The sequence below is a fragment of the Bacillus rossius genome, chromosome 1, assembly GCF_032445375.1.
Source record: "Bacillus rossius redtenbacheri isolate Brsri chromosome 1, Brsri_v3, whole genome shotgun sequence".
Classification (NCBI taxonomy): domain Eukaryota; kingdom Metazoa; phylum Arthropoda; class Insecta; order Phasmatodea; family Bacillidae; genus Bacillus; species Bacillus rossius.
Genome location: NC_086330.1, coordinates 51,388,193 through 51,409,615, shown reverse-complemented (window position 1 = coordinate 51,409,615; position 21,423 = coordinate 51,388,193). Strand labels below are relative to the sequence as shown.

Here is a 21,423-nt window from a genome sequence, read left to right as displayed (position 1 = left end):
GGATACAAAAATACACTGAATTAAGGGGGTGCGCACAAGTTACGTGGCACTCGTTACTCGGGTAACGTGAGTTAGCAATACAAAACACGGGATACAAAAATACACTGGATTAAGGGGGCGCGCACAAGTTACGTGGCACTCGTTACTCGGGTAACGTAAGTTAGCAGTACAAAATACGGGATACAAAAATACACTGAATTAAGGGGCAGCGATTGGAGACGGCCAATCCCGTATGCAAATGTCTTGGCGCGGGTGTTGTGCCCACTGTGGTGAAACACGCACCGCAATTAACTTTGTCCAAGTTCCCTTGCGGGTTTGTGGTCAGCGCCGTGCGCGTGACCTTAAATAAAGTTCTGTACGTTGCGGGAGACGGCCCGTGCCGTATGCTGAAGAGCAGCCCCGCTGACCAAGTGTGGTGCGGGGTGTCCTTAAGTTGATGCGGCCGGATTAGGTCCGGGACCGAAAAAAGGGACCGGGTACTCACGGAGAGGTTAAGTAATAAAAGGGGTTTGGTTAATTAGTGACTATATTTACCGGACGTTACTTTCAATGTAGACAAAGGATGTTGCCTCTCCGTGGGACGTAGGTCCGCCCCGGCCCGTGAGCTGCGTTGAACTGCCGAACTGGCATGGCGTCCGATGGAGGCTCGGCCTCTCTCGCGCCAGGCGTGACCTCATTACGCTAGACTCCAAACGGGTGTGTCTGGAAGAGATTTTATTGTCGCTAAAATCCTCATTTAATGTTTCAGGAGGAATGGGTACGGTTCTTCTCTTGTCTACTCAGGTTTCCGCGGCTTTGTTTTTAATTGCTGTTCGGGTCGCCTGACTCGGGTGGGCCATGGCCAGGGGTGTGTTCCGTTAGCGGGAGCATATACTGGCGGGTGCAGGTCGGGCTCTGGGGTGGTCGTCGGCCAGACGACGTCAGACTAAAGCGGAAAAAACTGGTGACAGAAATTACAAACTACTCCACCACAGAGATATCTTGTGTGAATAAAGCTGCAACAAACTATATCCTACCTAAAATAGTTCAACTGAAAGGATTACTGGACAGAGTTCTTATCGAGAACTCTAGATTAAAAGGCAAAATTGAGGCAGTTGCAACTGGAGGAAATGAAAGTCGTCGTCCCTCCTATGCTGAAGTCTCGGCTAAAATTCCAGCTGACAAAAGCCTTGAGAAACAATGGCCAATACCAAAAGTAAGACGAGAAGTCTTAGTAATATATCCAAAAAAAAAAAAAAAAAAAAGACACAATCAAGTGAGACCACCAAAAGGGAATTATTTAACAAACTAGACCCTGTTCAATCAAAATTGCACATGAAGAGTGTCAAGAAAATTTCAAAAGGTGGTCTGGTAATTGAATCAGATGATGTGGATACCATCAAGAAGATAACGGAAAACGAACAACTACAAGGAATGGATCTTAGATTTGAAAAACCAGTCAAAAGAGGACCTAAACTAATAGTTTATGACGTTCCTCGAGAATATGATAATGAAGACATAATCGAGAATATTTATAGGCAGAATTTTGTGGATGATGTATCCAAAGATGAATTTATTGAAGCAGTGAAGTTAAGCACCAGAAGAGGAAAAAAGGAAAATAAGGACATTGTTCATCTTGTTATAGAATGTACACCCAAAATGAGGAATTTAATAATAAGAAGACAATCATTGTTCATTGGATTTTCTTCATCAAGAGTAAAATACTATTTTTCTGTAACTAGGTGCTATAAATGTCAAATGTATGGCCACATAGCAATCAAGTGTAATGGAAAGCTTACCTGCTCTATTTGCGCCCAAGAGGGCCATAAGTACACAGAATGTCAGCAGGCAATGCATGGAAACAAATGTTCGAACTGTAAAAGAGAGAAGCTGAATATCGATCATAGAGTGGATAGTATAGATTGTCCTTGTTATAAGAAAGCCTTGGGAAAAGTAATTAATAGAACAGATTATGGATAATGCACATAAGATCAAATTTGGTCAGCTTAACTTACAAGGATCGGCAGCTGCAACAAGTGAAATTACGAAATTAGCCACAAAATATGATTTAGACATTGTCCTAATTCAAGAGCCATACTCTTTAAGAGGAGAAATCATAGGCATTCAAGGACAACTATACTATAAAGGTGACAAAGCAAAAGATGCTATATGGAAGAGAAATGAGAGATATACTAGTATGTTTTTACCTGATCTTTCAAATGAACATCACGTGTGTGTCTTGATTGTTTTAATGTTTCCCAAATGCAGTGAGACGGCAGATCGGGCGGGAGGGTTTTATGTACTTTTAATTAAAATTGTGTATTAAAATATAATAGCGTTTCCGGACATTCCCGACGGAAGCCGAAGCCAGACAATAATTAAATGTAATTCTTAATAATTGTAATTTGTATTATTATTTTTCATTACTCAGAAAATGTCACGTAATTTTTAAATCATCCTTGTCATGTTACTTAAGTTTCCCGTGGTACGAAATCACAAATATCTTTAACTGCAATTGTTTCGGCGGGAGAACGCCATGTTAGTCGAGCCGAGCCATGAGCTCAGCCCAGTCTTCCGCCATCAACGACCGAGAGCAGACGCTTCAGCACTCCGGGGGCCTCACCGCTTATTTTCACTGCTAAGTAATTCTGTTTAACTTTAAATCTTTTCCAAATTGTTTTCTTCTAGTCCTCGGAGCTACTCTCGGTCGGGGGACTGTTTAATTAATTATCTTACGACCAGTAAGTGTCTTTTTTCCATGTAATACATAATTCGAGATGTGACCACGTGGCGGGTCACTACATTAAACCGATTCGTGCAGCGGGCGTTTTATGCAGTTTTAACCGTGTACGTGTGTGAGTAGAGTTAGCCGAGTAAATCAGGTGTGTAAATCTAACGTATTATTTTATTATTTTAAATCTGTGTGAACACGTAGGGAATAGCGTGCCTGATGCTGAGAGCGGGCAGGAATTAGTGCTAGGTGTTTTCAAGGGGGAAATAAAATCACGCCTCACATGGGCGACGTCACGCCCCGAGTTAGGAGTCTCACCGGGTCCACGTGCCTCACAACGTGGTGGCGCCCACTAACATATCACCCTAAAGCCATCCGAACAACCCCCGGCCGCAACAAGTGGCTCCCAAGAACGTAGGGCGTGATAGAAAACGCCTAGTACCGAGACCTGTATGAGCACGTGAGATAGGCGGTTGTTGCGTGGAGCGTGCGGAAGGCGTATAGCGGGACTCTGGTGCGCCGGCCACGTGACCAGTCAAGCGCGCACCCTTCCAGGAATTCGCGCACAAACAACACATTCTGGGCACGGACAGCTGCGTGCAGGCAGCTCACAGTGTGAGTGTGTGGATTGGACCGCCTTCCGGGCCGCGTGGCGAGGAGAAGCAAGGCAGTACACCGGCCTCACCACCACACACCACCATGTCGGACAGCGTGCGAAAGGACAGCAGTACAGGCGCAGTGAAAACCGAGGTACTGTACAATGTGAACAGGATGTACTGTGCGAAATGTGCGCGACCCAAACACGTGGGCAGTGTACTGGGTACGTCGTGGGTGGACACGTGTGTTTGCTTAGAGTCATGCGTGGGCAACCTACCGCTGTGACACCAGCTAGGACACCGGACTATCTTAGGTGCACGAAAATGGCGTGTGACGGACAGGCAAGCGAGGGCACGTGGTGCAGGCAGTGCAGGGCATTCAAACACCGGAAATGCCTAACCAGGGGCGAGGCGGGCAGCTCGGAGAGTAACTGGTATCTCTGTACGGACTGCGAAAGTGAGGCGCACGTGAAACAGGAGGCGGCAGAGCGGGAGCGCCGAGACGTCACGTGGGAGAGGCGGCGTGTAGTTCCTGTGGGACCCATAGAACTTCCGGAATTTGCGGCGCGGACCAGTGACGATCCTAGGCAATTCTTAAACACTTGTCGCGGATGGTTCAGCCGCTACGGAGTACCGGAAATAGAGTGGGCAGAGAGAGTAGGCAGTGTGCTACGTGCTGATGCAAAAACGTGGTGGACAATCATTCGTGAGTTTGATATGCCCTGGCCGGAGTTTGTCAGGAGGTTCGAATCCCGTTTCGCGGATGCCCGAACAGAGCTGAAAGTGAGTACGGAGCTGTTTTGCACGGAACAAGGACACGCGGAGGCGGCCGAAGCGTTCGTGCTGAAGAAGATTCGTCTTCACAGGCTCCTCTTCCCTACACAAGCACCGGAGGAGGTTTTAGGACCCGTTATAGAACTCATGCGCCCTGAGATGAGCCCGCAGATGCGCCACGCGGTACGCTACTGCGCAGAAGAATTCTAGAGACCTCTAGCTGTTTTGCGGTAGGCCTATTCCCCTCTGTGTTCACTACGAGACCCAGGAAATCTAATTCCGTCATGCCCAGGTGACACTTCTCCCTGTTACATGTCAGTCCGTGGGACGCTAGGTGCTCTAGTACAAGGGCGAGGTGGTGGGCGTGGTCCTCTCAGCTCTGCGACCACACTATGATATCGTCTAAGTACGCCGCCGAAAACTTCCCTGAATAATTGTCCAACATGCGCGTCATAATTTTATGAAATGTGGCAGGGGCATCCTGGAGACCAAAGGGCATGGATCTGAATTGAAATCGCCTCCCGTCAGGGGTGGTGAAAGCGGTGTTTGGTCGGTCCGCTGGCCGTATTGGCACTTGCCAATACCCAGATTTCATGTCCAATGACGAGAACACTTTTGCGTTGCCGAGTCCGGCGATCGTGTCGGCCATGTTTAACAAGGGCGGGGGGGCATTCACTGTCACCTTGTTTATGGGTTTGAAGTTTACACAGAATCGGGACGTGCCATCTTTTATCTCCGCTAAGACTATCTGGAAGTTACAGGGGCTCTCACTCGGCTCTATAATCTCGTCCCTGAGCATCTCATTAACCTGAGGATGAGTAGGGATGGTATGTTCGGTGACGGTGGTGCGTTTGAAGGGATCTGCAGTCGTGAACACAGAACACTGTTGGTAAAGCACACTCTGGATGACGGCACGGAGCTCGAGGGGAACTCCGTGCTTGAACTCGTCGAGACTGACTTTTACATCCGGTGTCGGCGGCGTCCTCCCCAGCCCGTAGACGGTGCGACATCCCTGGATGCCCACGTGCACCCGGCCGTCCCGTATGACGTCGTCGCGTAGCCCGGCGATCACCACAGCTGTCGTGGTCGACTGCTGGTCTCGTATCTCGATGTGAAGCATCGCGACGCCCTGCGTCTGGCAGGCGTCTCCGGCGGTGGCCAGCTGCAGCTGTCCAGTTTGAAGTTCGTACTGGTCGTCGGCAAGTAGTCGCGCTGCCACACAGTTGTGACTAGCGGCTTTGTCCACCAGGGCGTTCCCCGCGCGCCCGTTGACTACGATCGGGATGCGTAGTTCGCCCTCCTCGATGCTGATGTGACCCAGGAAGGGCCCTGTCGGCGTGCGCTCGTGTCCTCCAGCTGTTGTTGAGGGGGGAGGGGTGGTAGAGCAACTACGCCGCCGGCAGTTGAGATGCCAGTGGTAGATGCTGGCTGGGCACGTATGACACTGTGGTGGTGGTCCATTGCCAATGGCGCACTGACGCCATGCCGGTGGTGATTGGCTGCCGGGTCGGGCGCCGGTGTGGCGGCCTGCTGTTTGTGGCGCGACGTAAGGCACCACTGCCTGGGTTGTTATGGTAGTTTGTTCGGTCCGTGTTGGCGCTCCGACACTTGCGCGGGACGTTTTCACTGCACTCAGGTCCTGCTCCACAATCCTAGTGAGCTGCACGAATTCTTCTGCGCAGTAGCGTACCCCGTGGCGCATGTGCGGGCTCATCTCAGGGCACATGAGTTCTATAACGGGCCCTAAAACCTCCTCCGGTGCTTGTAAAGGGAAGAGGAGCCTGTGAAGACGAATCTTCTTCAGCACGAACGCTTCGGCCGCCTCCGCGTGTCCTTGTTCCGTGCAAAACAGCTCCGTCCTCACTTTCAGCTCTGTTCGGGCATCCGCGAAACGGGATTCGAACCTCCTGACAAACTCCGGCCAGGGCATATCAAACTCACGAATGATTGTCCACCACGTTTTTGCGTCAGCACGTAGCACACTGCCTACTCTATCTGCCCACTCTATTTCCGGCACTCCGTAGCGGCTGAACCATCCGCGACAAGTGTTTAAGAATTGCCTAGGATCGTCACTGGTCCGCGCCGCAAATTCCGGAAGTTCTATGGGTCCCACAGGAACTAAGCGCCGCCTCTCCCATGTGACGTCTCGGCGCTCCCGCTCTGCCGCCTCCTGTTTCACGTGCGCCACACTTTCGCAGTCCGTACAGAGATACCAGTTACTCTCCGAGCTGCCCGCCTCGCCCCTGGTTAGGCATTTCCGGTGTTTGAATGCCCTGCACTGCCTGCACCTCGTGCCCTCGCTTGCCTGTCCGTCACACGCCATTTTCGTGCACCTAAGATAGTCCGGTGTCCTAGCTGGTGTCCCAGCGGTAGGTTGCCCACGCATGACTCTAAGCAAACACACGTGTCCACCCACGACGTTCCCAGTACACTGCCCACGTGTTTGGGTCGCGCACATTTCCCACAGTACATCCCGTTCACATTGTACAGTACCTCGGTTTTCACTGCGCCTGTACTGCTGTCCTTTCGCACGCTGTCCGACATGGTGGTGTGTGGTGGTAAGGCCGGTGTACTGCCTTGCTTCTCCTCGCCACGCGGCCCGGAAGGAGGTCCAACCCACACACTCACCCTGTGAGCTGCCTGCACGCAGCTGTCCGTGCCCAGAATGTATTGTTTGTGCGCGAATTCCTGGAAGGGTGCGCGCTTGACTGGTCACGTGGCCGGCGCGCCAGAGTCCCGCTATACGCCTTCCGCACGCTCCACGCAACAACCGCCTATCTCACGCGCTCATACAGATCTCGGTACTAGGCGTTTTCTATCACGCCCCACGTTCTTGGGAGCCACTTGTTGCGGCCGGGGGTTGTTCGGATGGCTTTAGGGTGATATGTTAGTGGGCGCCACCACGTTGTGAGGCACGTGGACCCGGTGAGACTCCTAACTCGGGGCGTGACGTCGCCCATGTGAGGCGTGATTTTATTTCCCCCTTGAAAACACCTAGCACTAATTCCTGCCCGCTCTCAGCATCAGGCACGCTATTCCCTACGTGGTCACACAGATTTAAAATAATAAAGTAATACGTTAGATTTACACACCTGATTTATTCGGCTAACTCTACTCACACACGTACACGATTAAAACTGCATAAAACGCCCGCTGCACGAATCGGTTTAATGTAGTGACCCGCCACGTGGTCACATCTCGAATTATGTATTACATGGAAAAAAGACACTTACTGGTCGTAAGATAATTAATTAAACAGTCCCCTGACCGAGAGTAGCTCCGAGGACTAGAAGAAAACAATTTGGAAAAGATTTAAAGTTAAACAGAATTACTTAGCGGTGAAAACAAGCGGTGAGGCCCCCGGAGTGCTGAAGCGTCTGCTCTCGGTCGTTGATGGCGGAAGACTGGGCTGAGCTCATGGCTCGGCTCGACTAACATGGCGTTCTCCCGCCGAAACAATTGCCGTTAAAGATATTTGTGAATTCGTGCCACGGGAAACTTAAGTAACATGACAAGGATGATTTAAAAATTACGAGACATTTTCTGAATAATGAAAAATAATAATACAAATTACAATTTTTAAGAATTACATTAATTATTGTCTGGCTTCGGCTTCCGTTGGGAATGTCCGGAAACGCTATTATATTTTAATACACTATTTTAATTAAAAGTACATAAAACCCTCCCGCCCGATCTGCCGTCTCACTGCATTTGGGAAACATTAAAACAAATTACACAATTACATTTAATTATGTTTTAGGGGTGCGGTGCACTGACTTGACAGCGCCCTCTTGCCGGGCGAACATACACGCACGCACGGGTAGGCGGGAGGTTTGAATGGAGGGTGGGTGGTGTTTGGGCGGTGGCATATCGGACTTAAAAGGGGCCGCAGGCCCGGACGATGTCAGGTAGAAGCATTGTCCATTGTAGCACTTTTGAGCTGAGATTCGCTAGTGAAGAGCATCGTACAAGTGGATAGTTATATGCAAAACAAACTTATGAGTGAACTCGAGTCATTCTGTATGTTGATAATAGTTTTATTTTTGATGGGAATTAATTTCCTAAAGTGATATTTACATCTGCTCTTTCAATTTAGTTAAATATGTAATCAAGTTGTGTTTATACTCTCCTTGCAGGTGATAAAAGAAGAAGGTGTGATCACCATGGCTATTATATTCAGCTCTGTGCTAGCAGATGTCACCGTTGCTGTGGCCACATGCTTAGTTGCGGTGTATCTGTTCTTCGCCAGCGGCTTCAGATACTGGAAGAGACGAGGCGTCCACTACATTCCTCCCACATCAATTTTTGGGAACCTGGTTGAAGTAGTGTTGCAGAGGGAACACATTGGTGAATACCTCAAGAAGGTGTATGACAACAACCCGGATCAACCCGTAGTCGGCCTCTTCGCCTTCAGGAACCCCATTCTGATGGTGCGTGACCTCAAAGTGGTGCAGAGTGTCATGGTGAAGAACGCACATGCTTTCTTGGACAGGCCCCTTGACATTTCAGAGAAAGGTAACCCGTTGGCTTCCAGGAGTCTCCTTGTTCTGAAAGGCAAGAAGTGGAGACACTTGAGAATGAAACTCACACCCACCTTCACCTCCGGGAAGATAAAGAAAATGTTTTATCTCATCGATGAGTGCGGCAAGCAGTTACTGCCTTGCATCGGAAAAGAAATGGAAAAAGGTATGTATGTATTCTCTAATGATCTTTTGATTGTTGATAAAAACAGTCAAAATGTATTTTCTGTGACCATTCATCATTGCAGCAGGGGTGCAGCGAGAAAAGGGATTAAGGGAGTGGTTAACATTATCTCCCTAACTATAAATGAACAAGATGATGAAATTCACAGCTCTGAGCATATAGAGGATTACATGAAAAGAATAAACTGTGTGAAAAGTTATAAACAACTTGTAGCTTATTATACTTCATAAATTATAATAAACACTAAGTCTTAAATTGAATTAAGTGTTGAGTTAACTCCTTAAGTGTGTGCAGACTCCAATTTCACTAGTTTCCAAAAATAATAAGATAAATCTTATTGTTATGTATTGAAACTGTAAGCTATGTAATCATAAGTTGGTAACTAGGGAACTTCAAGGCAGTGCGCATTTGTGATTAAATATAAGTGAGATAGCGTAGTAGAGAGATATCAAGATGTAAAGATAGATATAGAGATAAAGACAAAGTGATAGAGGAGGATAAAGTGAGGATACAGAGATAGATAGATACATAGATATATATATATATATAGAGATATATGTGAATAGAGTAGTCTGATAGTGGGATATATATATATATATATATATATATATATATATATATATATATATATATATATATATACACACACACATATACACCACTATCACACTACTCTATTCATATATATATATATATATATATACACACATATACACCACTATCACTACTACTCTATTCACATATATCTCTATATATATATATCTATGTATCTATGTATATGTACTATATATATATATATATATATACTATATATATATATATATGTACTATATATATATATATATAGAGAGAGAGAGAGATGGAGATACTGTGTATATGTAGCTAATTACTTCAAAAAAATAAAAATTATGGAATAAGGCATTGCAACACATGCCTGGCATTAACTAGTTTGTAGTAAAATAGGTTGTATTTGATTGTGAACTCTATGCCAGGTAATAAATATTATTTTAATTATTTTACCGACCCCATTTTTTATTAGGAGGAACAAATCCCACTGCGTTATTTACATTTTAGGAATTATTTTTAGCCTTTCTTTAAGCTGTTGGCTATAGCAAAGGGGGCCCACCCCATCCTTCACACGACACAGTTGGACTAATCATTCACAGATGGTTAAGCCTTACATAAATTGAATTTGTCTTACAAAATATAGTTTACCATTCTCCTCCAACGTGATCATACCGGAGTACCATTTTAGGATGAACATTTTATGAATTAAATTTGGAAAAGATCTCATCCACAGGTGATCTCAATCACTCAGAAAAGTCTCAGAATAGCTTGTCAAGAGAATGTTCCAACTTCACTGAAAAATTTAACCCCCGACATCCTTTAGGGTTTAAACATTGGCTGTGTTAAATACCAGGATATTATGGCCCACACAAACTCTCTAGATAAGGAGACTCGCCAAACAAATATTCAACATGCCCTTAAAGCTTAGAAATTACTGAAGTTAAAATACTACCTCATTTGAATAAAAATGCCTGGTGCCAATAACTGGAAAATTATTCATAAAGCAACCACCACATTCCATCTTTTAAATGCAGAATACTCTCACTATAAATAATATTTCCTGATAAGTGTAGTTTTTTTCTGGTTTCATCAACCCAATGCACACACTTTGCAATATCTATCTTAAACTTCAACTGTATGACTTTTCTGTGACAGAAAATTATTTTTAAATCTAGATAAAATTTAAAACATGCAGCTGAATTGTAAAAAGCTTTGATTATTTTTTTAGGATTTAAAATTGAGTACAGTACCGAATGACTGCTTAATTTTTTCCAGGAAATCATGTAAAGGTGAAGGACACTGTGGCTAGGTATTCCACAGACGTCATCGCATCGTGTGCTTTTGGAGTAAATGCCAACGCCCTGGTGGATCCAGACTCCGAATTTCGAGCAACCACAAGAAAAATTTTTGAAAAAACTAAATTCCAGTCTTGGATCACATCCCTTTTATTATTGTTACCACAACTGATACAAATATTACAACTGAAAACAATGGATGACAGTGTCAACACTTTTTGCCGCAAGACATTTTGGGATGTTGTTGGTTATCGGAAGAGTAATAAAATAACCCGAAAAGATTTTGTGGACATTCTGATGCAGATAAAAGAAGAGGGTCAGGTTCAAGCAGAGGATGCTAATGATTTACAAGAAATAAAGCAAGACATTCAATACATGAAAATAAAAAACATGAAAGTGAAACACTAGACATGAGTAAGTATAAATATTATATTTTGTAAAACATAACTGCTTTCTAGGAATATAACTGGTGTTGCAAATAATCTGCATAAAAAAACTTTAATGTGTTGGTACTGTCTTTATTCTGGATAGCATTCTTAGCAAAATATTTTACTTTTATACTACTTAGATCTAGAAAGGTGTCTTGTGAATTGTAAAGTAATAGACATCATTAATATAATATAATAGTGGGCTGGGAATTTAATTTAAGTGTGGTTTTAAGCAACAATGTACATAATAAACACTTAGCATATGTTTTTCCATAATTTTCCATACTAAAAAATTAATAAATATGTATGTTTGATTAATGATGTGTGGTTTTCATAACCATAGAGTCATACAAGATAGAACTAAATTAGTTGTGTAACTACAATAGGTGCTATGATTTACAGATAGTTATAACAAGTATACTCATAATATTTGTTGCAGAGTTGGAGGATGATGATTTCGTAGCACAAGCCTTTATTTTCATAGCTGCCGGATTTGAGACTTCTTCTTCGGTCATATCGTTTGCACTGTTTGAGTTGGCAGTAAACCCTTCCATTCAAGGCAAGCTGAGGAGAGAAATAATAGAAGTTCTTGAGAAACATAATTCAGAAGTTACCTATGATGCCATAGCTGAGATGGATTATCTGGAGATGGTTATGTCAGGTGAGGATCTGTTGTATACAATATCTTCATGGAACTATAATAAAATAGTACCTATTTAATACAACATTGATCGCCTTGTTTACTTGTTCACATTTCATCTGCTAGATAAGCAACTGGAATTTCAACATGGCAAAGATGTCAGTATAATAAATTTATAAACTAGTGGGAACAAATGGATACCTTTATCTTCTGTGTTCCCCATGAAAATTACTTAAACACAAAATATTTATATTATATTATTTACATGGTACTTTTACCCCCAACTGTCTTAATTATGGGTGAATAATAATATTGATGAAAACATAAGGAAAATGATAATTAAAGCCTACATTAGGAAATAAAATAACCTCTCAATTATATTAAACCACTTTCTTAAGGAAATAATTTTATGATTTCAGAATGTATCTTTCCAGATTTGTTCATTCAATTATTTGAAACACGAAAAATAAAATTTACATTTAATTAAAAACAGAAGCAAGTGGAGAAAGTAAAATCTCACATTTATTTACCATTTTTTAAAAATACCTTTTAGTATATACATTTTAACCAAAATACAGTATTTGCAATTCTAGAGACATTACGCAAGTACCCAACCCTACCAACACTGGATAGAAAGTGTCTAGAAGACTTCAGGATTCCAGGAACTGAAATCACAATAGAAAAAGGAACGATTGTTATGATTCCTGTACTGGCAATCCACTCTGATCCTGCCATATATCCGGAACCAGACAAGTTTGATCCTGAAAGGTTCAACCATGAAAATAAAAACAAACGTTCCAAGTTTGCACACATTCCATTCGGAGAAGGACCAAGAATATGCATAGGTAAGAGAATACAACACTAACATATTGAACATGTGATTGTTGCTAAGTTTCTCTGTTAATATTATAACAACCTCAATTCAACTGCTCTGAAAGGTAAGACCCGATTACTCTCCACAAACAAATAATCTCCCAAAATTACACTGTGATTAAATTTGAAACAGGAATTGAATTAAAATATTAAATGCTGAAAAGATTGATTGCAAAATCACAATAAAAACATTTATACAGAATGAGTTTGAATTTCACAGACAACCTTTGCCTGGAGGTTATTTCGTAAAAAAAAAAAAAAAAAAAAAAATTTTGAAAATGTATTAATGACTTCCACAGATGGCAGCACCGTGGTAACACATTTTTGTTCCAATCGACATCCGTTCCATTTACGAAATGACTTCTACCAAATGCCGTATACCCAGAGCTAAGGTGTTTACGTTTAAATAAAAATTTTAGTTTTACCTAGTTCGCTTATATGCCTTTTTCAGTATGGGATACTGATGCTTGTTTGTAAAGTGAGCTTTATTCAGTCTATAGGCATCTGTCCGTCCACCCAAATGGTTCAGTATTGGCTACTACCTTCAATGTCTCATCACCTTCAGCCTCTGTGTACAGTTATGCAGTGTTAAACCCCATATTTATTTTCTTTTAAAGAAGGTTATTGATGCAATGGTGTGTATGCTCCTCAGGTATGTGGTTCGGCCAGATGCAAGTGAAGACAGCCCTGGTGCATATTCTGACCACCTACCAGGTCCGGCCCTGCACAGAAACACCCTCACCACCACTGCAGATGAAAACATTTGGAGTGAATACACCCAGGATAGACATTGCCTTAGCGTTCAGCAGGATTAAATGAAATTTTTGTTTAAAATCTAATTGTTTGTTATTAAGTAACAATTTTTATGTTGACATCGTCCGGGGCTGCGCCCTAGCTTGATATGCCACCACCTCCCTAACCACCCTCCTTCCTTCCTTGGCATTTGAACCGCCCACCGACGTCAGGGGTGTACGTGTGCCTGTGAGAGAGCGCCACGGACTACAGGAAAAGGGCGCAGTAGAGTCAGTGCTTAGCTCCCGTGATTATTATTAAGTGTCATGTTTGTTGTTTTCTTTTTAAAAAACCCCCATTAAGTAAATGTAGCTTTTAATAACAGTATTCCCTTCAATTTTGTTCCACCTAAATATTAGCTGGCCGCTATAGACGCAGACTTGCCGAAGGCCATTTGGCAATATTATCTTTTATATTTAATATTTGATTAACTGACCTTTTATGTAATTGCAGTGCATGTAGCTTTACTTTTAAATGTGAAGAGGTGTTTGTATGTTTTATGTATTTCTTAAATCTGCCACGGCGCAGTCTAGTTGGAATAACGGTACTGTCCGTTTCGGCGCGCAGCACCACTGTCTTGCTACCACGGCGGCCATTTTTCACCCCAGTCTCTTCTCATCGCTACCCGAGGTAGGACGCTTCCAGCACTCCGGGGACTTCAACTTTGCTTCCGCTGATCTGGTAATTCTGTTTGTGTAATATTAAATATTAATCGCTTTCGTTCGTCCTCGGAGCCTACCTCAGGGGCTGACTGTTTAATTAAATATATTAACCCAGTTTGCGGGACTTTGAATAAACGCGAATCTTAAATCCCGGCCACGTGGTGGCCGGCCCTCATCTAAACTGATCGCGCCGCAAGGCTTTTGAACAGCTTTCTTATTACATGTACAAATGAGACTTAGATGAGATAATATTCCAAAGGTTACACCAAAGAAGTGCACAGGTATTAAGGTTAGTTCAGGCTTACATACTATTGGACCCCTTAGTCAAGAAGTGCACCCATGTGTGTTTTTGATGTGGCTTTTTTAGGCATAAAGTGTAGTCTGCATATGGCATCAACATTTAAGACTGTTGTTTTTCTTTCAACACATAAATTACTGTACTTCCCAACACACTAAATATTCTTTGCCTTTGACAAACTTTCAGCCCATATTTAACCTCCTTAAGGGATGAATTTTCAAAAATCCTTTCTTTGGGTTCACCTACATTACGTAAGGAACTACTACCCACCGATTTAAGCTGTGTGTTGTCTGCACGTTGGTCAGTGTTAAGAGTTTTATTAAGTAGATAACTGTTTTTAGACATTTATGTTAAAAACAAAATCTCACCAACAGCACAACTGGATGAATTTTTTGTAACAATTAAGTACAAGAGCATGGATGTTTCAACCACTGCTTAGTATTAAGTTGCCGTCACTCGACCTCTGTGAAAGGTCCGGGGGGTACCTGACGGGCGCTACGGGCGTCGCGATGCTCTTGTTGTCCGGAGGGGCGCCAGGCTAGCGGGCTGCTAGGCCGTTGATGTTGGGTCGTGGGTACTCTGCCCCCGCGTGCCCCGCCAGGTACACGGCTTGAATCTAACCTGAATGGGTTTTCCCTTGACTGTGAAGGCCGCTCGGCCGTGTGGAGGACGGGAGATTACGGAAAATGATCGTATGCGAGTTGGTGAGAATACATTTAATTTGGGAGTTTCACCGGGGGTCCATGTGGGTACACGGTACGCTCTACAAGTCCGCTCCGCGGTTCAGTCCCGCTACAAAAATTCTCACCAACACTTGGCGACGTCTAGCGGTTACACAGTTAATCAAGAAAAGAAAACACAACACTACGTGACAATGGTCTCGCGGGACGTGGGTCGATGCTCGCTGGAGACGGCCAGCGCCGAAAGTTAATGGGTGCAGGGGGGGGGGGGGGGGGGGGAGGCTCGATGAGCGGGCTCCTAAGTTCGGCGAAACACTTACGTGAGTGATACGATACGCAGCGCGGTATCACGATGATGACGGTCGGGATAGGCCCGGTTCCGCAAACTACGCGCCGAGTCGACGTGGGCAGCGATGAATTAATAAAAGTATTAAAATTTGAAGGTGTGGTGCAGAATAAAAATAATCAATGAAACAAACTTGAATGCTGCCCACGGACACACGTCTGTTCCCGGCTCTGAGTGGTTGGAGACTGCCGAACATGGCCGCCTCGCAAGGAAGAGAAAACTTTCTCTTCTTTGTGAGTCGGCGTCAAAAAACTTATATTAATTGAATTTACTCTATTACCAGTTAAAACATGTTCCAGGTGCCCAATTAAAATGTAGCACCTGGTAATTGGGTGCTTAAGGCTTAACAATGGTTTTAATGTATTTAATTATTTAAATTGTGACATCAAGTTGGCGACTGTAAATTTACTAACATATTGTCCCACTGCGAATTGTTTTAGAGGGATTTCTCCTATTCTGACTTGATCATAGTCACGGGCATTTTAATTAAGGCCAGTGGCCGCGGTGACTGTTAATGAGGTTTGTTGTCTGCTCCGTGCGTGGTGTACTCGCCCGGAGTGGCTACGACGCACTTATTACATGTCGGGTAATTAGTAATTTCGTACTAATGGCTTTTCGCTTAATTGAATTATGGGTTCGAGTCTCCGGGGTTCCGTACCTTTAAGTTTCATTACGTCTATTGGGGTCACGCCCGAGGCGCTCGCCTGACTCATTCCGGCTGGGCAAAGGGGCGCGCTCCGAAAACGGGATACGGTACTGGCGGTGCGGAGCACGGGCTTAACAGCCATGGTCGGTACGACGTCAAAGTCATCTTAAATATAAATAATATATATACTTCTGTATACATTCATAATTTATAAAAAAATGTTTTATTTTTATGTGTAAATAAAAAACAATATAAAATAAAAGAGGATAGCTTTTACCCCTCACAACAAAGATGCTAATTTAAAATTTAAAAATTGAAATTAGGTAAATATGTAGTTGCAAAATACTATAAATTTCAACATATAACTTTAAAAAATTTTTCTACAGTCAGATGGTAGACTAAAACTGTTTCTTCTAGACACTCAATCGTGTAGACAACTTGATGGTGTGAAAACTGTAGCAGCAGTCCAACAGTCCAACAGTCGTAGTACAAGTACACATAGTGAATGAATATGTTGTATACTGCACATTACCATGCTCATGACTATTCTAATACACAATTTATCATGGTAACCATCATAACAGATCCACTGTCGATTCCCGCCCCATCATACACAAAGGTTGTTCGCAGTGTTGCCACATATGCACACTGCTGCGAAATTCCCTAGCTACCAACTTGTGAATACATAGATACTCTACTTAAAGCTTAGTCTCAACATATAACAGGTTCCAATGCATGTTTCTGCTGATTTGACTACTGCTTGTGAAACCAACTCATTCTGCAGTGATTTCTCTTCCACCACTCAGCACCAAACCAGAGCTCCCAATTTTAATCAGCAGCAAATTACAGAAGGCTGTATGAATAAAAAAACCTATTTTTTTTAACTAAACTCATGTCATAAGGTGTCAGTACCTGTTGTAATAGATTAAAGCAAGATAATGCTAGAAGACAATATTAGAAGAATAGTAATTACTGCAGAGTGGCTGTTATCTAGTGTTTGCTTGCTGAGCAGAAAAAATTAAAAATCCCTTTTGGCACAGCCTACAGGCATACGTAGCTACATTTCAAAGCACCTATTTATTCAGGAAATATTTTTCAAACTTCTATAAATGCCTGGAACATTATAAGAACTTAATGTACATATATCATTCTATATGTTTGCTAATATTCAAAAAAGATTGAATATTTTCTCAGATATTATGCAGCAAAAATATTATGAATATTTTTTAACTCAATGCATCCAGCATTAAATGTCTTAAGTTATGCAATTATTTTTGGCCTTCAAATGTTACTTTTCATTCCTTGCACTAATACGTGGTTGTATAAAAATTTATTTTGGACAAAGGTTTTAGCTAATATAAAATGGTTAAGAATAAATTCTGATAAATTTGATAGTCAGGAATTTTTAATTTTTTTTTTAGAAAATTTCAAACTGTTTTTTATGGTAATACGAGGGTCATTCAAAAAGTAATAAGACAAATTGATGTAGCTCAAAAATGGTTTATTTAATAAATGTGAATAAACTTTTAGATGTTCATGTTGGCATCCTTCCAATTACTTCTCATCAGCTGTTAGATAAGATTTTGTAAACATAATCTATAAATCAGTCAGTTCAGGATGTCAAGTCTGATTGAGAAATGCACTGCATAAGAACAACGTGCCATGATTAGATTTTTAGTCGCGGAAGGTGTTAAAAGTAGTGATATTCATGCAAGGATGTTAAAAGTGTAAGGGAACAATTGTTTAAATTGTTATAATATTTACAAGTGGGTAGAACAATTTAAAAGTGGCAGCAAAAGTATCAGTGATCAGCGACAAAGTGGCCGACCAGTCGAAGTTGCCACTTCCTCCTCTGAATCTCGCATTGACATGATAAACCGAGAAAACAGAAGAATAACTTTTGAAATTATAGCTGCAAAAGTGTCTGCAAGTGTTGGAACTGTCCATACCATCATTCAAAATAAACTGCAATACAAAAAAACCTGCATGAGATGGGTGCCGATACAACTTATGGACACCCACAAAGAAACAAGTCTTCAAATCAGTAAACAGTTAAAAGCTCAATGTTCCACTCAGAAAGAAGCTTTTTTTTAAAAGAATTTTAATGGGCGATGAGATGAGACAGATTAACTATTATCAGCCTGAGTCAAAGCGACAAAGCCTTGTGTGGAAACAAAGTTCTCCAATGTGGAAAAAAAACAAGACCCAGCCATTTGCTGGTAAAGTGATATTTACACTTTTCTGGGACTCACAAGTCCCTATTTTATGAGATTTTCTTAAAGACCAACGAACAATCAACAGTCAATATTACACTGATAAGCTGGAAAACAAATTAAAGCCAGCAATTCGCACTAAACGTCGTTGAAATTTGGAAAAAAAGTGTGATTTTGCTTTACGACAATGCACGGCCACATACAGCACAAATAACGCATGAAAGCATTCAAAAACTTGTCTGGGAGATTCTTCCACATCCTCCTTACAGTCCAGATCTTGCCCCCTTGGACTTTCATATGTTTGGTCCCCTTAAGGAAGCTCTACGAGGCAAAAAAAATTGACTCCAATGAAGTAGTCAAGATTCAGGTGCAAATGTGGCTCCGAAAACAGCCAAAACAATTTTATGCCAGGAGCATATGTAACTTAAGGGAACAATGGGACAAGTGTATAAGTGTTGGGGGGGGGGGGGGGGTAATTATGTTAAATATAGGCAAAATTTTAGCTACATCGATTTGTCTTGTTACTTATTGAATGACCCTTGTAGTTCTTTTATCAAAAATTTTTCAGCCGAAGGTTTTAGATAAATTTTACGAGTTTTACAATAAACTATAATGGATTTGATAGTGTATCTATTAAAAATAGAAATTAATTTTTTGTCTTTCTAACCTTGTATTTTTCTACCCCTTGCAGTTATGGCTGGTCGTTATCAAAAATTATTCCGACAAAATATTTTTGTATTTATCCTACAAGTTATGATACCTTCAAACGGATGTGATATTTTCCATATTATGGGAGTTACAGAGATTTTTCTGTTTTTCAAAATACCTTCCCCATTTCTAACCCTTTGTTCGGATATTAACCCTTAATGAACTGGACCGAGATTTTCCATTACTAGGTTTTACGTATCAGTTTGGATGTTCTTTGTGAAAAATTGCGGCTGTTATCATGTCCACAAAAATATTAAACACACACACACACAATCACACACACACAAACACACACACAAAGATATACAAATAATTAAATATATATAAACTTTTGAGTTGACGATGGTTTGGGGGATTATGGACCATGAAACAAAAAACTATATAAAACATTTTCCGGAAGTCGCACCATGGTAACGGCTACAATAGGTAGCATTTATCTGAAATCTACCTAATAGCCTCTGCAAGCACATTAAATTTATTGTAACTTCATACAGTTTTCAATATGCTATTAGAAAAAATTTCTCACACTATGTTGTTAAGTGTTGACCTGTAAGTTAGCCAAATAACGAGCTATTTTATGGAAATGTACTAAGATAGGGTAATCCTAAAATGTAACCAAGAAGAATACTTCATATACTTTTCCATGCTTGCAATCAATTTAATGCTTCATTTATTAAGATGACCCCTGTGACATCGTTTGGGGCTTCGCTCCATAGAGCCCGATATGTCACCACCCGTCACACCCCTCCTATCACACGGCACTTCCTAACGCCTACAAGTGACTTGCAAGAGAAGTGTGTTCGAATAGTGTGCCACGAATACCTCAAAATACTACAAGAGGGTGCAGTACAGTCAGTGCCACATTCCCTTATTAAACAGAAATTAATACTATAAACCTTCTTCTTTTATCCCCAAGTGTACACAAACATTCTGTGTGTTTATTTTATTTAGGTTTTAACTCCACAGCAAAGGACCCAAACTTGTCAAAGGACATCTCAGTATTTTATAATTTTTGAACTATGTTTTTAATAAGAAAATTCACTACATGTTTTTGAGGCTGGAATAACACTGTCATAATTTAGGAGTGAAAATATATTATCATCTTAATATGTACATTAAGGCGATTGGTGCATGGAAAATATTACGACAAAACTAGTTTAACTGTACATATTTATTTTTGATGCTTCTTTTTAAGACATAATATACCTAGGATATTTTTTAATAAATTTTTTTTTTACTGTGTTATGTCATTTTAAATGCATTTATTTTTATTCCAAGCCAGAATTATTTATAAAACACATAATTATGTTAAACTTAAGTATAGTTCCAGAAACTAGTGTATGAATAGGTTTCTGCACCTATAAAAGTAAGAAAAATAATTTTTCATCGTCAAAATTACAGTTTAATATTGACAATTTCCATTGATCATTGCTGGACTACTTCAGGAGCGATTTAAAGAATAAATTTAAATGAAAATTAAAACATAATTGGCAGAACACTATTGTGTTATGTATATAGTATTTTCATATCCTTTTGTTTTTGATACGATCCGACTCAAAACACGCCCTCTGGAGTGGAAGTTTCTAGTGCTGCGTGAAAAACTCTCGCCGCTGGGAAGAATGTCCCCGCGACGTGGCGCTGAGGGGCGGCGCTTGTCGGAACCAGGTAGTCCGGCGGAGCTACGGCCGGCTGGGGAGGGGGAAGAATGGGGTGTAGAGGTAGGACGAGAGAGGAGACCGAAGAAACGAAGGGTCTGTCAAGGTTGCGCTTCATAGTGGAGTCTATCTTCGCTCAAGCAAGGAAATTGTCTCTGTACAGAAAAATTCGTACAGCGAAATTCTTTTTAGCGGTTATGTTTTGACTTGAAGTTGAATACTGACACAGTGATTATTCTTTGTGGTGGTTGTTTACACATATGAATAATTTTTTACCCTCCAGATTAATATGTTTTGACAGCATACAATATCAGTTGTGTATTCCGGTTTGTTAGGGTATGCTATATGCACACTAGAATGACAGATCTAAATTTAACCAAAAAAAAATATTTTATATTTATTAAAATTTATTTAGAACATCAAATCAACACTAGGCTATTCCAGTTATATAAAATCAATTAAAAATTGGAAATGTTAGCTAGCGATGCCAGAATGTCGGGCACACTAATTACAAATGTCCTTTTGCAATATTACATTGCACAGAACACTGAAACCTAATACTTCAAATGTTTGTTTACAGTTTTATTATTCTGTGCTACATTATTTAAATTTATATGTTTAATTTATTTTGGGTTTTGAAATATATTTCTGACATTGTTACAGACGTTTGGGCTTTTCTCTATGTAATTATTAAGTAATTGCGGCTTTTGGAATTATGTTTATCACGGCCAGAAATTGCCCGAGGTTTCGGCGGAACTTTCAAAAAGTGCCTCGAGCCTATTGTTGTAAAAGTTACGCTACTAAAAAGAAGCTTGGTTTTGGCCGTTTTAGTGCGT

General features: G+C 41.5%; 2 protein-coding genes across 4 annotated transcripts in view; one reads left to right on the top strand and one right to left on the bottom strand.

The window, feature by feature from the left end:
• Window positions 1-11,647, top strand: part of LOC134535906 (cytochrome P450 6k1-like) — a 45,533-nt gene extending 33,886 nt beyond the window's left edge. Inside the window, exons 2-4 of the mRNA XM_063375282.1 lie at window positions 8,217-8,766; window positions 10,627-11,060; window positions 11,514-11,647. Of these exons, the coding sequence (XP_063231352.1) occupies window positions 8,217-8,766; window positions 10,627-11,054 (978 nt within the window). The 3' untranslated portion in view covers window positions 11,055-11,060; window positions 11,514-11,647. The remainder of the gene's footprint in view (window positions 1-8,216; window positions 8,767-10,626; window positions 11,061-11,513) is intronic.
• Window positions 8,611-21,423, bottom strand: part of LOC134535880 (microprocessor complex subunit DGCR8-like) — a 65,977-nt gene continuing 53,164 nt past the window's right edge. Inside the window, exon 15 of one of the 3 annotated variants that reach the window (XM_063375245.1) lies at window positions 8,611-8,627. In XM_063375245.1, the coding sequence (XP_063231315.1) occupies window positions 8,626-8,627 (2 nt within the window). In that variant the 3' untranslated portion in view covers window positions 8,611-8,625. Of the gene's footprint in view, window positions 8,628-10,778; window positions 11,639-12,214; window positions 12,380-21,423 lie in introns of those variants that run through there. The other 2 variants (XM_063375237.1, XM_063375230.1) reach the window with 2 other exon arrangements.